Source organism: Callorhinus ursinus, unplaced genomic scaffold, assembly GCF_003265705.2.
Source record: "Callorhinus ursinus isolate GAN/ISIS: 27379988/994484 unplaced genomic scaffold, GSC_fseal_2.0 scaffold29, whole genome shotgun sequence".
Classification (NCBI taxonomy): domain Eukaryota; kingdom Metazoa; phylum Chordata; class Mammalia; order Carnivora; family Otariidae; genus Callorhinus; species Callorhinus ursinus.
The window spans coordinates 17227721-17243101 of NW_027397091.1; the positions used below are offsets into that span (position 1 = coordinate 17227721).

Consider the following 15381-nt stretch of genomic DNA (forward strand, 5'->3'; position numbering starts at 1 on the left):
AGATGATGCGTATAAGCATGGCAGGTACATTATTGCTGGAAGGGGATGAGACCTTTTCAAGGATTTTTTTAAATTGAATTTTACTCCTGGTATTAAATCCTTATGCTTTATATTGCTGAGCATGTCTCCAAACAATTAATGACATGAGCCTTTTATTCCATATTACAACAGAGCTTCATAAGACTCTTAATTCAATGGTTAAGAAAAAATATGAATAAAAGAGACCAAATACTACTATAACACAATTGTTACCAAATGTATAAAAACTAGATTTGTGATAAAGCTTTAAGAAAAAGTTCATATAAAATTACCTTCATTTAAGAAATTAATAAGTATTACTTAAATTTAATAAAAACACTAGTAACTAGCATTCAGAGATTGCCTTATTATCCAGAAAGTATGTTCAGATGTATTGTTTTGCTTAATCTTTCCACTAACTCTCTGAGGCAGATGACATCATCTTTGTGCTATCTGACAGGGAGGAGATGGGGCTCAGGAAGACAAAGGCACCACCTGACCAAGGTGTGCAAACAGCAAGGAGCAGAGCGGGCCTGGAAACCTGGGCTGGGGCCTCTAACTTAGTGCCATTTCTACTGTTCACGGCCATCGAAGTCGACACCAAAAGCCATTTGTACTGTCACAGCTCAAATAGTGTAGCCCACTGTTTTTGTCATTTTATAGACAAAGACGCCATAAAATCCAAAAACAAGCCAGAGATCCCTGGCGTCTCTGAGGAGGGCTTAGCATGCCTCCAAGGAAGGGACTCTTTGAGACTTCCTGGGCCGAGCTCTTCAGCCACAAGAACACCCTTGATGAAGGTCCCTGCATACCGACTGCACATCCCAGGCAGAGAAAGCCCCGCATGAAATTGTCTGATAAGCCTGAGGCTGTGACTAAAAGAAACTAGATTTTAAAGATTAAAGTGTTGGCCAAAATTGAAGTCCTACAACCATAAAGGCTGACTGGTGAAGGCGCTTTGACACCTACTGAAAGTCTGAGGTTTGGTTCTCTCACATGCTGCATAAGAAGAATGCTATCTACCACCAAAAAAAAGTATTTCTTGCTCCCTAGCTTATAGATGAACCCTAAAAATGACTAAATTCAGAGGCACTGTTAATAAAATAGCAATGTTATGTCAAAGGTAATGTAGTTTTGTATTAAAATACACACACAAAAAAGGATGCTCTGGAGTACCATGTATTTAAAACACGTTAGCATAAATAAAATTTTCTTTACAGACTATTTGACCACAAAAGAAAACTCTGAGGTGACCCCAAAATGGCCTCCTTTCCATTTACAAGGTTACAAAGGAAGTTGGCTTGTGGCAATGCTTTCCTATTCTTTACTCTTTCATGCTTCTGGGGATGACTGTGTAAGTCAATTTTTTAAAAAGACTTACACCAGTATCTTTGTACTACTGTGAGGTACAGGTGCGATTGCAGGTAACCCCTCTGGTGAGGGGCGCACGATTCAACTGTGTCTGAGCTTGGGTGCTGTGATAAATGCAACTGTGGGTGTTGAGCACAAGTCACGATGATCCAGAACAATTTAATGGCGTCTACAACTTTCTAAGTGTAAAATTACCCAGTACATCTTTCTTCTTCTTCTTCCCCTCCCACATATAAAGGCTAAAAGGGTAGCAGGCAAAAGGTGTAGCCAAACCATTACCACCATAAATAGTTAAAAGAAAAAGAAAGACACCAAGTTCTCATAGCAACACTGAACGTCTCCCTCTATTCCTCTATTTCCACCTCTCTTTCTTTTCTCTTTCCTTTCTAATAAAACATGCTAAGCTCTCACAACACACTCCTGAAATTCAATCTTTTTGGAGAGAAAACATGGTAGTCAGCATTACCAGCAACAAACACAATAAAGGCAGGTTTTCAAGGGATCTGTACCTCTGAAACAAATAATACAATATATGTTTAAAAAAAAAAAGAAGAAGATAGCAGGAGGGGAAGAATGAAGGCGGGGAAATCGGAGGGGGAGACGAACCATGAGAATATGGACTCTGAGAAACAAACTGAGGGTTCTAGAGGGAAGGGGGGTGGGGGAATGGGTTAGCCTGGTGATGGGTATTAAAGAGGGCACATTCTGCATGGAGCACTGGGTGTTATACACAAACAATGAATCATGGAACACTACATCAAAAGCTAATGATGTGATGTATGGTGATAAACATAACAATAAAAATTAAAAAAAAGGGAAATAGAAATTGTATCAAATTGAGACTTGGTGGTGGTGGGGGGGGGATTTAGCCGAGCAGAAGAGAATTGTGACAGTGGGACTGCCCTCACCCTGTCAAGAGAGGCAAACTGCCGGGTGGTCATGCTGTGCCCCTTGACGTAATGCTGGCACAAAAGTCGCAATGGGAACAACACACCTACTACACACCTTCCAAATGTGGGGCTATCACCTAACGCCAGCACCCTAAAACCTGTGATGGCTCCTTTCAATCCAGAAGCATAAGTTGCTCAAGGCATTAACTCTGAGGTAATACAGTGATTACTGAAATTTTGCAGTTACTCTCCCTTTTCTCAATTAGGTTGCTCAATTATATAATCCACGTAAGTCTCTCCTAATTCTGTTTGGACTGTTCTCAGAACCATAGCAAGGGAGAATAGTATCACACAGACAGACCCGTCCTCCCAGTGTGGCATTTCTATAATTAAGGAAAAGCTATTTCTGTGTGGTAATGATACAATATTCATCATCTCAAAGCTGCTTTCAATGTCATGTGCTCCAGATCTCTGGACAAGTCACAGTTTAATTGGCTAACTCACAAAACTAAGGGCTAAGGCCACAGGACCCACTGACTGGTAGATCTGGAGCAGAGAGCAAAAACATGCCCTCTTCTGCCTCAGACCAGAACATAAGCAGGTGAAACAAGTAAAACTAACCCAGCCAAAATGTCCACCATGTCAGAAGAGGAAGGAATACTCTGGAAGCTTCAACGTGTTGCTCAATTTAAAGGGGATTTCATTACAGAGATGTCATTTTGTGAGTTCTGGAGAATTCTGAGTAGAGGCCCCCCCGTCTGAAATCCACCAGTGAGTTTGTTGCATACATGCAAGTCAAGCTGGTATGACTCATGTATGATCTGCGAAAGACCGATGAGTCTTGTCCTGGGATGGAGCTGTCATTCACGCCAGCTACAGTTTCAATTGCACAACAGGCTCCAGAATGCACGGATGCTTAACAGGCTCAGAACAAATGCTCGCTTCTTCAGTCTTAAGAAATCAACCCCATGTCCTGCCACTTCTCGTCCTGACAGAGTTTCAAAGTCCCTCGCCTGGGCCATTCTGCCTGCTGCTGCCAGGCGGCACGCACTGGTGACACTGGTCATGGTACACACCTAATAGGCTGACCTCCTTTCCCGACTAATTGCATTACATCGCCAGCTGGCTCCAGAAGGAGTCGTCTGTTTGATTGAAGAATTCCTGCTCCTCAGTAGGCCCGGCTGCTACTTTTACTAAGTAACAGTCAGGCCTGACATCCCCATTGTTCAGCTGACAGTGTGCCCATCCTAAAATCTAAGTTTTATTTGTAAATTAACCAAGAAACTTCCTGCCAGAACAGTGCTGCCTGGAGACTGATAATGTGGGCCTTTCATCCCTTTTCACTTGTACTGTATCACTGCCAATTTGTTTTTTATGCGGCTGGCCAGCCTGAGGCTATAAAAGCCTTGTAAGACATAAGTGCAATTATAGTCCTGGAGTCAAATGAATTGGACAAATCCAATAGCACAGCTCTGTCCCCACTCTGCAAACCCCTACAGCAGTTAGATTAGCTGTGAAAAATCTAATCTAGCTAGAGCTAACAAATTTCTGCAGTGAAGGATCAAGAGTTCAATATGGGGTTGCAACCGGATTGCAGAATTGAAAAAGTGCCCCCATGACAGGGGCAGAAGAGAGCATGAATCACTTTAGAATTTTGCAGCTCATTTTTAAGCTGTTAGGGACAATTTAGTTAGAATAGGACAAGGAACTGTGGGCTGCTGTTACTGTGACTGATTTTTAGTCTGGCTGTGAGACATCCTGATAAAGAGAGTTTGTCACTAATGATGCTAAATCTCAGAGCTGCAAAAGGTATCAGCTGAATTTTGATTATTACAGTAGGGAATCTTTCAACCAGGCCAAGCCTTGCAACATTATTTATAGCAAGGCGTTTTATCAAGAAAACATGACGTCTTTTCACAAAAGAAAAAAAAAGAAAGAAAGAAAAAGGAAGAGGGAAAAAAAAATAAAAGAATCCTACCTAGGAAATAATTTTTAAAGATATTTTAAAAATAAACATATTAACAAAATAGTTCTCAGTCATAAAAAAGTCATAGAATATGGCAACATATTTGCAGATTAGCAGCAATTTACAAGGTACTGCAAATAAAAAGAATGTGGAAGGCTTGCCTAAGGTCTTGGTAATCTGAAACAGAGCCGGGTCCTCCCTTCAATAAGAATGTCGCCACCGGGATGGCCATCAAAACCTAAGACGGGGAGGCAGCTCCTCTGTGGCTGAGAGAGGCAGCACACAGCCATCGTGCTCTCTGCACATCCCAGGCACTTAGTCACCGTGAAAGTTGTCTGTGATTGTGCTGTGACCCAAGTTCTAAGGTCTTACGAACACCACTGCCCACGATATAGGTGGTCTAGACGTCTGGGGCTACAGTGATGAAAAGGCAAAACTGCAGAGAAAAGAGATGAGGTGGTAACAGTGGGGCCCACTGGCCAATATCAGTCACCTCTTAATGGGGTAGGAGAAATAAGATTCAATTAGACCAGTGGGCAATGACGAGGGCTGATGTTAGAGATCTTACACCAGGCACCATGCTAAGCAGTTTCATGGGCATTATCCATTTACTTCACAACAACCCTGGGACATAGGCTGATTTTAATTTCGTTTAGTAGATGGGAAACTGAGGCATGGGCTAGTAACAGTTGAACCCAGGTCTGCCTGTCTCCAGACCCTGGCTATAACCACCACACTAGATCCTCCAATGGCAACCTTAGCTTTTGAATGAGCTGTTTTCCCACCCACTCAGGTCTGCAGTTTTTCTTGCATCCTTGTAGGAAGAGAGTGGGTGTGAGGTAGGGATTCCAGGCTTGCTCGGCCACCCACTAGCAGGCTAGCTGCAGTCGTTCCTTTCATCTGGAAACTCAGAGAAGTGGGTCAGATTTCCAAGCTTCCTTCCCAGACTAAGATTCCTCTTCTGTTAAGGTGCTCCTCACCTCTAATAGAGGGTCGCCTGAGGTGAACATCTTGCAGGTTAGAAAGTTCAGGGCCATGTTCCCCTGGGGAGTTCCTCAGAGGTGAAGGAGGTTCCCTTTGAATTCTAGAGAAAACTGCCTCCAGGGCCCAAGTTGGAAGAGAAACAAGGTCAGTGCCAAAGGTGGGACCCTAGGCAGGAGCACTTGCGCTTGTCATTTTCACAGATATTGCCCACTTGCCCCCAGCAAGCCTGGGAGGTGCCTGCTTTCTCAGCAATCCATCAGTACAGGGTCCTTGCATCTTATGACCTTTGCTAACCCTGAGAGGTCAACAATGTTATTTTCTGTCAGTTAATAGTCAGGTGAGGGAAGATCCAAAATTAACATTTAAGACCCTTCCTTTTCCTAAATCTTAATCTTAGGATCTAAGACTCAAATGACTGATTGCTTTTCATTTATTTCTTTGTCTAGTTTGTGCCAAGCTAGATATTTCAGATTAATTACAACTGTAGCTTGAGAAGATAAACACTGAAATTGCATCCAGAGGAAATCAGTCTTGGTGCATGTTATGCCAAGGCCTTTGATTTGGACTAGGAGAGCCTCACCTACAAACCACGGTGGCTAAGAATGGTCCTCAAAGAGGCTTCTTACCTTTTTGGTGAGTGAATCATCTGAGTCTGATGGCATCCGAGTAGAAACATGGAAAATCACTTCCACAGTCGAGGTAGCATAGTAAGGAGCAGTCTGCCCTGTGCTGCCATTGCGTTGAAGTCCGCCCATGAACCCACAGTGGGTTGAGAGATCCACCTGATGCAGGTAACAAAGAAGAAAGAGTGAGGGTCAACCCTAAATTGTCCTCATTCACCAAGCAAGAATGTCCTTTGTTTTAAAGAAATCTAATTATTTTCATTTTTATAGCTTTCTGATAACAAATGTAATACTAAATTAGACAAAATCAAAACATGAAAGAAACACTCACAATGAAAGAGCTCCAAAATCCTATCAATCTAAGAAAGGCACCATCACAAATTTGGTGCATATTTCTCTAGCTTTTTTCCATCCTATACACACGAACATATGTATACATGTGTGTATGTATATTTATATGTATTTATGTACACACACACACACACACACACACACAGTCTCCCTATTGATGGATTTATGGGATTTTCTGCTTCCTCAAACAGTGCTGGTGTGCTCAAATCACAAGGAACATTCAAAGGAATGTTTTGGTAGGATGTTGTATCAAAGGGTACCGATGTTTTAAAATTTAACAGCCATTGCTAACCTATCTTTCAAAGGGGTTGTTCTGATTTACACCACTACAAGTCTGGGAGTTATCATTCTTTTTTTTTTTTTAATCACTCTTTTTCAAGCTACGATGTAAATGCTCACTTCTTAGTCAATGCCTAGGACCCCCCCCCACTTTTTTCTTAATTTAACTTTTCATGAATTGGTATTCTTTCAGTAAAGCACCTATTGTAACACAATTGAAAAAAAAGCAAAAGAAGAATCTCTTCTGTGCCAAATACAATCAATATGTACACTAATGTTCTAGTCTTTTCTTAAAATTCCAGTTAAGAATGTGTGGTTTAAAAAGTACATCAGTTAAAATGATTAAGTATATTCTACAGTAAATAAGAAGTCACTTTATTAGTAAGAAGGACAATTTATTGGAGTACAGTAACACTTTTAGACTAAAATCTACTTGCCATTTTATAAAGTACATGGTCTTGACCTTGATGTAGGCTTCTCCTGTCCCCATCTTCATATTATTTTCCTTGCTAACATTTATGCACCCAGAGAGTTTCTCACAGCACAGATAACCAAGAAACCAAAACAAAAGTAAGGAAAAGTAAGAAAACTATTTCAGATATGCTGATTTCCATTATGACTACTCTGAGTTCTTTTAGATTCTGGAAATATATTCTCCTTTAGATTTATGTTCCAAGAGACAGATGGGTGTGTGTGTGCGGGCACGCTTGTGTATAAATGTATAAGTCTGTCTGTCAGAGTATCATTTAGCAGAGAAAAAGCAAATTCTTTCAATATCAGTCATCCTGGGATCTCTCTTAGGGAAAGAGATTGGCTGCTAAACCTTTATGGCTACTCTATTCTATTTTCATGCCAATTTTTGACTTCATCCAGCTCTTTCTTCATAGTTTTCACCCACCAAGTCACTGATTTCTTCTCCAATCTCCATACTGTAGCTGAAGCCAATGCTTCTCTGCCTATACTTATCTTCTCTTCCCACAAACTGTCTATGGCTGGGTGAGCCGATTTGACTATTCAGTTTGGATAAAAAGCAGATGAAATAACATTAAAGGAAAAGCTAAGGGAAATAAAAGTTCATGTATGAAGTACATGAAAAGCAACTAACAGAAGATGTCAAATTCAATACATTCATCAACTCCATAACGCTACCTGTACTAGATTTGAATGTAAAATCTTGTATAATCGATGTCCAGTTTACACACATCCTTAAAATAGTGCTGGTCAATAAACAGCTCCCAAATGAAATGAATTACCTCCCATCCAAGTCCGGCAACAAAGTCTTCATATGCTTGGCTTCCTCTTTCATTGGAGAGGATTGAACATTTGTCTTCTTGACCTTCAGCAATGTAAAACACTGCAATTTTGTGCGTTTCACGGCTATAAATTTTTAAATTTAAAGGAGTTAGAATTCTCATATTTAAAATTTTATTTCACTACAGCCACCAGCATGACTCCTAATATAGAGCTTATATTTATGGGGAATTTACTAGGGGTCAGTCACTGTTCTGAGAAAGTTTGACACACATTCTCATTCACTCTTTGCAAACACTACAAAGAGACAAGTAATTATCATCACTTCCCTTGTAGAGGTGGTTGAAAGGAAGCACAGAGAATTAAACAAAAAGCACACAGAGCAAGTGGGAGACCAGGAATTGAAGCAGGGCAGTCTGGTTCTTGAGATCACTCTCAGAACATGTGATATATTTAATAGAATGTTAGAACATACTGTGTGACAAATTCTCTACATTTTTGGCACAAAAAAATGTATGTGAAAGCATTTCACATAGATATCAGTTGAGACTAGGTCTATGTGACTGCCTACATTTTACTTAACACACTTTGAGAGAAGGATATTGGATAGCTCCCTGACTGGAACTGTGCAATGTGCTAACACTTTATGAGAAACAGAAGCTTCTTCCAAGCAGAACACACTTAGGTACCTTATTTGTGAGGAGATGCACCCACTCTGTGTTCTGACTAATCTGAGGGAACCAGGTAGAGTGGACAGATGTCCAGAGGAACCTCTTAGGCCATAGAAACCCTTCACCCACTACCTCCATGATGGATTTCGGGTGCTTTGCTGTTAAATCAAGTAAACATGACCTGTACTTTGAGGACAGGAGTCCATTTTGCCTTTTGTACATCTACCCTGGTCCTTGGCATATAGTAGCTGCTCAGCTAAATCTCTGCTGACAGATGACCCGATGCTATATTTAAATATATTAATAACCAACTTCTACAAATTATACCCTATAGTAAAGTGTCAAAATAACTAGACTTTCACCTGGCAATTTGGTGATAGTTTACACATGAAGACACTGTGCTAATTCAGGGCTTTCATCAAGAACCACTCATTCCATGGCCCCATCATCCAAGAGCTTTACTCTGGTCTCCATTTTCTAAAAGTTTGGATTATCACCTGCAGAGCAGTTCTACCTTCCTTATTATTTTTGCAGTGCATTCTGAAAAATCTCATAGGGAAAAATATCAAGTGTTAAACAATATGGATATGTTTCTATTGTCTTAATTGTTCAACATCTTAGCACTGTAATCTGATTAGACATCTATACTGGTGGAATTTGGGCTCTATATTTTAACATATTTGCAAATATTTCCTTCTGCAGGAGTTACGTTTCTACTTAATAAGCAGAATGAAATGAAACTCAACTAAAAAGTCATAAAAAGGAATCAAGGAGGAGAGTACTCTCCTATTTATCTAGGTAGCTTATTCATTCCCCCCACAGTTTATGTAAAAGAAATGTACTTAAGAGAAAAATTAGAAAATATAGAAAGGAAAGAGAAGAATAAAAAATTCACTTATGTTCTTTGCTTCTATGTTGAAATCGCAACTGTTACCATTTTAGGATGCATTTTCACATACAAAAGTGAGAAGCTACTATACCCTGTTTTGCAACTGATAATTTTCACTTAAAATATTTGTGAACACTTTTTTTGTGTAAAAGATGCATAGCATAAAAGTCACCATTTAATGGTTGTGTAACATTCCATACATGAATACACCTTATCCCAAATCCTTGTCATTGGACCTTTAAGTTGCTTCCAGTTTTAAAGACACTGTAACATTATCTTTGATATGTCCTTCGAATACATTCATAGAAAAAGAATCTTGGTCATTGCCCACTTTTAAGGCTTTTGATGAGTGCTGTTCTGCTGCCCCTGGACAAGGTGGACATCCTGAATGCTCTGCCTGGTGTGGTACAAGTACACAGTTGGGGGCACCTCTCTTAACAGGAACTGTTGCTACGAGAAGATGCTACGAGAAGAGGGAAGTTTTGTGGTGACAGACCCAGGGGACTGATGCTCTAGAGTAGAGACCTTGTGCTCTCAGACTGTCAGAAAGCTTGTCCTAATGCAGTATGGAGCCCTGAAACTGCCACACCATTTATTCCCTCAGTGACAAGCAGGACACTCCCGCAGTCTAGAATCTGACTAGCTTATTCTCAGAGCTGTAATAACTTGGGGGCTCGGATGATGACAGAGATCATGACCTATGACCCAAAGACTGTCTCTTTCAACAAAAGGAGAAAAAGTAGTCACTCAATTCCTTTCTGCAGCTCTCTCTGTATATTCAAAAGTCCTCAGCATGTGATCGTTCGCTATTCTATACATATATTAAGACCATCTCAGGTTTATCTGAAACATTTTTGTTGACTCTCCTCAAAGTCCAAGCTTTTTATCTTGTAGCTGCTCGCAGGTCCTTGAGTCCTCATTAACTCAACATGGGAGCATAAGAGCTAAGCCCCAGTGACTGCCTGACTGATGTAGGTGTGAGGAAAGGTGACCTTTAGCTGTAAACATTCATCAAATTTCACATCCTCCAAAATGTTAGCACCACAGAGAGCCTGCGAGGATCAGACACTGTGTCTGGTCTTATTAGAGCCAGGCTTTTGAAATGATAATTAGCAACAGCTCTTCATATCCATAAGCTGCACCACCAATGCATGAAGGAGCAGGTAATTCAGGAATGCACGCACATAAAATCAACAATTTCCTCTTCCTCATTAGAATGCATTTTTCTTTCTTATTAGGAATAGACTAGAATAGCTCAGTGTCCTTGTGCTGTCACATTAAAAAGCCAAACAAAGAAAAAAACATGATCTTAACTTTCACCTTACCATGTGGTGACAAGAGGTATTAATATTTAAAAGAGGAGCCCACTGTGATTTGCATGTGCGTTCATCACACTTTTTACATCTTCGCTATCTTCACGGTATATGGATGATAGTTGCAAGACAGTCTCTACTTTTCCTAAGAACATGCTAAGCAGGAACCATGCCTTGACAGCAGGGAGATAAATTGGTATCAGAAATAAACAGAGCCACACTAACTAAAAGTTGAGGGACAAGGTATGTTCTTACCTACTAACTGACCAATACATGGGACTGTCTAGATTTCCCATATGTAGAGTCCCCAACTCCACTTTTTTTTTCCCAAAAAGAACCTTGAAAACACCCTGTACAATACCTTTTTTGGATATCAAGAAGACACTAAATCCAGGAGTTGGGGTTTTAAGTGAAGGTTAATCAAGGGACAGAGGATTTGCTGATCAGCTCTCCAAAGTCATGTTTTACTGCAACAGCACCCTAGAGAGCTCACTGAATTGTATCTCATGCAACTAAAGTGCATTAACACTCAACAAATTGGCCACAATTACAAGATACCAATGTATTCACTTAATACTAAGAAGCATGGAGTAATTCAGCATATGCTTGAAAAGCTGAGTTTTGGGGCACCTGGGTGGCTCAGATGGTTAAGCGTCTGCCTACAGCTCAGATCATGATCCCAGGGTCCTGGGACTGAGTCCTGCATCAGGCTCCCTGCTAGGCAGGGAGCCTGCTTCTCCCTCTGCCTCTGCCTCTCTCTCTCTCTGACTCTCATGAATAAATAAATAAAACATTATAAAAAAAAAAAGCTGAGTTTGGAGCCCAGGTGACTGCTTGTTTAATACTGGAGGGCAAGGGGGAAGAGAGAAGTGAACCCCTGAGTCCTTCACAAGAAACCCCTCGCAGAGTTTCCACAGAGAATTTGGTCTCTATTCCTCTAGTGAAAAAGAAGCATAACAACAATTGGGAAACTGAATATGATGAAGGGCAATGTGAGGAATAATGGCTTCAGGTTTTTCATCTGTAATGAGATACCTAATGATATTCCTCCAGGGAATAAAACAGGAACAAAAAGCTATTTTTTAGAAAATGAGGTGTTTTTTTTAAAAAAAAAAAAAACTAAGATTAAACAAGCAGTTTATTCAAGACTTTTAAGTACCTGTTATGTACCAAGCACAAAACTTACTGTTGCCTGAGATGTGTTTGGAAGCACACATTTCCCCAAATCAAAAACTGGTCCTGAGTTCATCTGGAGAATTGCTTCTAAGATTGTACAGATAAGGGGTGGACCTGAGATTTGACCAGCTCTGAGAAGAAGAATCACTACTAGGGAGTTACTAATTGAAATGCACTGGTTTTAAGCTTGCCCACGTTGTAGCGCAGAGACTATAGCCAGTGCATTGGCACACAAGCACGGGTTAAGAAGTCAGACTCACTTGGTTTAAACAAAATGGTTACATGTGAGCACAGGTAGGCTGTTTGGGCCTGGTAAGCCTCTGTTCCTCATTGGAGAAAGAGGTGGCTACAGAGATTAAATGAGAATGAATGTCCACTGGCTGCCACATGAAAAGGTCCTCAACCAAAGACACAGATTAGATGGGAGCAATGACCTCTTCTTAGCATAGCAAGCATGTTAAGCTTATTCCTCAAGGGGAAAAACACCAAAGGTATGGCATGTGCAGATGTCACCAGATTCTAGTTACAGAATAACCTTTGGGTGTCTCTGTAGGTGTATTCATTCCTGCAGCTCTGTCATCCAAACACACACAATGAGAGATAGGAAGGAAGTGGTCTGATATACTTTCACATACCACTGACGGGAGTCCAGATTTTTTAGCTCTCTCAACAGTTTTGAATTTTTCTTCAGCAGATGGAAATTTTTTCTATTAAAAAAAAGAGATGGAAGAAAAGTTGTGTAATCACAGACCAATTCTGTCATTTCCAATCAATCAATTAACAAACCTATCACTCATCCATCCACGTACCCATCTATAACCTTCCTCAGTCATGAAAGATTTGTGATCTGAGCCCACAGAATGAACTCCATTCTCCTTAAGACATTCAAAGGCATCAAAATTCCATGGCATCCCATCCCTACCCATTGACACAGGATGGCTCTGAGGTGAAAGAGTGCTTCACTGATGTGTGTGTGCCTGTGCCTCTTTTCACTATCAGCTCTGCTGTGAATCCCTTCTCCCTACCTCTGCCCTTAGAAACCCCACTCCACTGTCAGGGCCCAGCTCAAACCCACCCCTTCCACAGATAACTGTCCCACACTTCGTATTGGATTAACTGTTCCTCTCAGACTCCTGTGTCATGCTGTCTTTCATCAGAGTCGTGCCAAGTCTACCTCCTTCACCAGACCTAAGGTGAGATGGTGGCTTATTGATCTTTGTAGTCCATTTGCATCTTTTGTGCCAACACAAGCAATGATGGACAGAGCAGTAATTAAAACACACGCGCATGCGCGCATGCACAGAAAATGTCTGGTACCCTTGAAAATACACGAGATGCCTGAAATTCAATCTGTGCATCAGTACAGCACAATTAGTTTCACTTGTAGCTCTAATTTAGCAGTAGAAAATAAGCTGTAAATGCAGAAAGAAAAATCTCCATTTCTATTCTGTGCTTCTCAAATCCCAAACTGAGAACAAGAACACACACACAAACATAATGATAAAGTAGGTGAAGGTCTAGAGAGGACTGTTACCTTCTGTCCCAAGAATTCATCCCCAAGTCATCGAGCAACAACCTGCAGAAATAAAAGGGTCCTTGTGGCTCTACTGGTGAGGGCTGCTCCTGGCTGGTGACTTTCATGGCCGAGTCAGAGTTACACCTCTGGATGTAGTCGTCTTCTTGGGCATTCTGGCGCAAAATGACCTCGATGATTTCCTTCTCCTGGTCACGGTTCATTCCCCGCGGGGGTGGGGAGGGCTCATTTAGATTTAGCTGTGATGGTAAAAGGCATTCAGGACTTGTGTGGCCAATGTTTTCAAGTAATTTGTCGAGGACGTCATCTCCCTCCTCACTTTGAGAAAAATCTTTCTGAGCTCCCAAAGCTTGAGGTTGCCAGCCCGAAATCAGAAATGCAGGATTTCTGCCACTGGGTGCTAAGCAGCCTTCCAATGGTCCATACAAAACCTTCCCGTCCCAAGAGTACTTCCCTGAGATATCCCGTACAATGACTCTGACGTCTGACAGGGTGCCCCCCCGCAAGCCGCCTGCTGGCCCTTCAGAGGGTGTCTGAAGGTAGGAGATGAGGGTGCTGTCATTCAGCACAAAGAGCTGCAGGTTTGGGCTCCGGAACACCTCGGAGGACAGCTCAGGGGCCTCGGCGTGCGCGTTGTCATGGTTCTCGCTGACCAGGCTGTGCAGCACGGCAGGGCCCCCACGCAGCGGGAAGTGTCCCAGGTGGTTCACCAGGTGGGCCATCACCATGCGGGCGGTCAGAGGGATCAGCTCCAAACTCCTCCTCTTCCGCTCTGTGAGCCGGGGTAAGGCAACATAGCAGACAGTGGGGAAGGAAGCTTAAAATCTGTACTCGGAATGTTGGATTTGGTTTAGTCTGGCCATTTTTTTCATCTATTTTCTTTTTTGACACTAATTCTATTTGAATTAAAAGTACAATTTAAATAGATTGCTAGAAATAAGTCAACCAGAGAAAGACAATTATCATATGATCTGATATGTGGAATTTAAGAAACAAGGCAAAGGATTATAGGGAAAGAGAGGAAAAAGTGAAACAAGAGAGGGAGACAAACCATAAGAGACTCTTAATCTCAGGAAACAAACTGAGGGTTGCTGGGGGGGTGGGGAGATGGGGTGGCTGGGTGATGGACATTGGGGAGGGTATGTGTTGTGGGGAGCACTGGGTATAAGACTGATGAATCATAGACCTGTACCCCTGAAACAAATACATTATATGTTAAATAAATAAATAAATAAATAATAAATAAATAACTTGATTAAATAGATTGCTAAAAGAACCAACTTCCATGAAGATCTCATTCTGAAAGGGACACTTAAAAATCTGTAGATACAGCAGTAAATGAGAGAAGTTCCTGGTCCTGAAAGAGCTGATGGTTCAGGGAGTTCTGGGAGGCGGAACCTGCAGCTGGAGAGCATCTGGTGGGAAAGGTGGTGGGCTGTGGGTTCAGGCCACAGAGGTTACCCCACTTCCCTCACCGGCGTAAAGACAGACACTGATGAGGAAATGTATCAAGCCTATGACGTCACAGATGGATTCGAAGCAATCTTAAGATCGTTGCAAAAATTTATGTTTTGTTGTTTGGGCATTTTAAATATTTAACAGAATCTGGTATATTAATTAACTCATGGAAATCGGTTTTAACTGAATTTGCAGTTGATGATGAAATGCCTAAGAGCAACTGACTTACAAAATTTTTAAGGCTTCAAATGTGTAGAAAGACTGACACTAGCAGGTGAAGGTGGGCTCTGTGACATGCTGGCAGGGTAAGGGAGAAGCAGAGAAACAATCTGTAAGCACGGAGGGAGACAACCACTTAAGCTTCAGAGTGGTCAGGGAAATTGTAATCTGCCAAATTTAGAAAAGAACTGTGTGTTAATCCAAGAACAAATGAAAATGAATTTTTAATTTCAATAAAAAATATCACTAGATAAATAAGGTAAGACTTATACTTTGGGCTTACAGGTTTAGGAAATACTTGGTTTCTAAATTCACAACGGAAAACTCAAATATTAATTAAACACAAATAAGTCTAAATTATGTTTTCTGATGCTAAACACCTTCCCTC

General features: G+C 41.2%; 1 protein-coding gene across 5 annotated transcripts in view; it reads right to left on the reverse strand.

Annotated features, from left to right (window-relative positions):
• The window catches only part of RALGAPA2 (Ral GTPase activating protein catalytic subunit alpha 2), a 341780-nt gene that overhangs the window by 100836 nt on the left and 225563 nt on the right, over window positions 1-15381 (reverse strand). For all 5 annotated transcript variants that reach the window (XM_025876863.2, XM_025876860.2, XM_025876859.2 and 2 more), the window contains 4 exons: window positions 13317-14088; window positions 12418-12489; window positions 7736-7859; window positions 5856-6011 (listed from right to left, as the gene is read on the reverse strand). In XM_025876863.2, coding sequence (XP_025732648.1) covers window positions 5856-6011; window positions 7736-7859; window positions 12418-12489; window positions 13317-14088 — 1124 coding nt within the window. The remainder of the gene's footprint in view (window positions 1-5855; window positions 6012-7735; window positions 7860-12417; window positions 12490-13316; window positions 14089-15381) is intronic.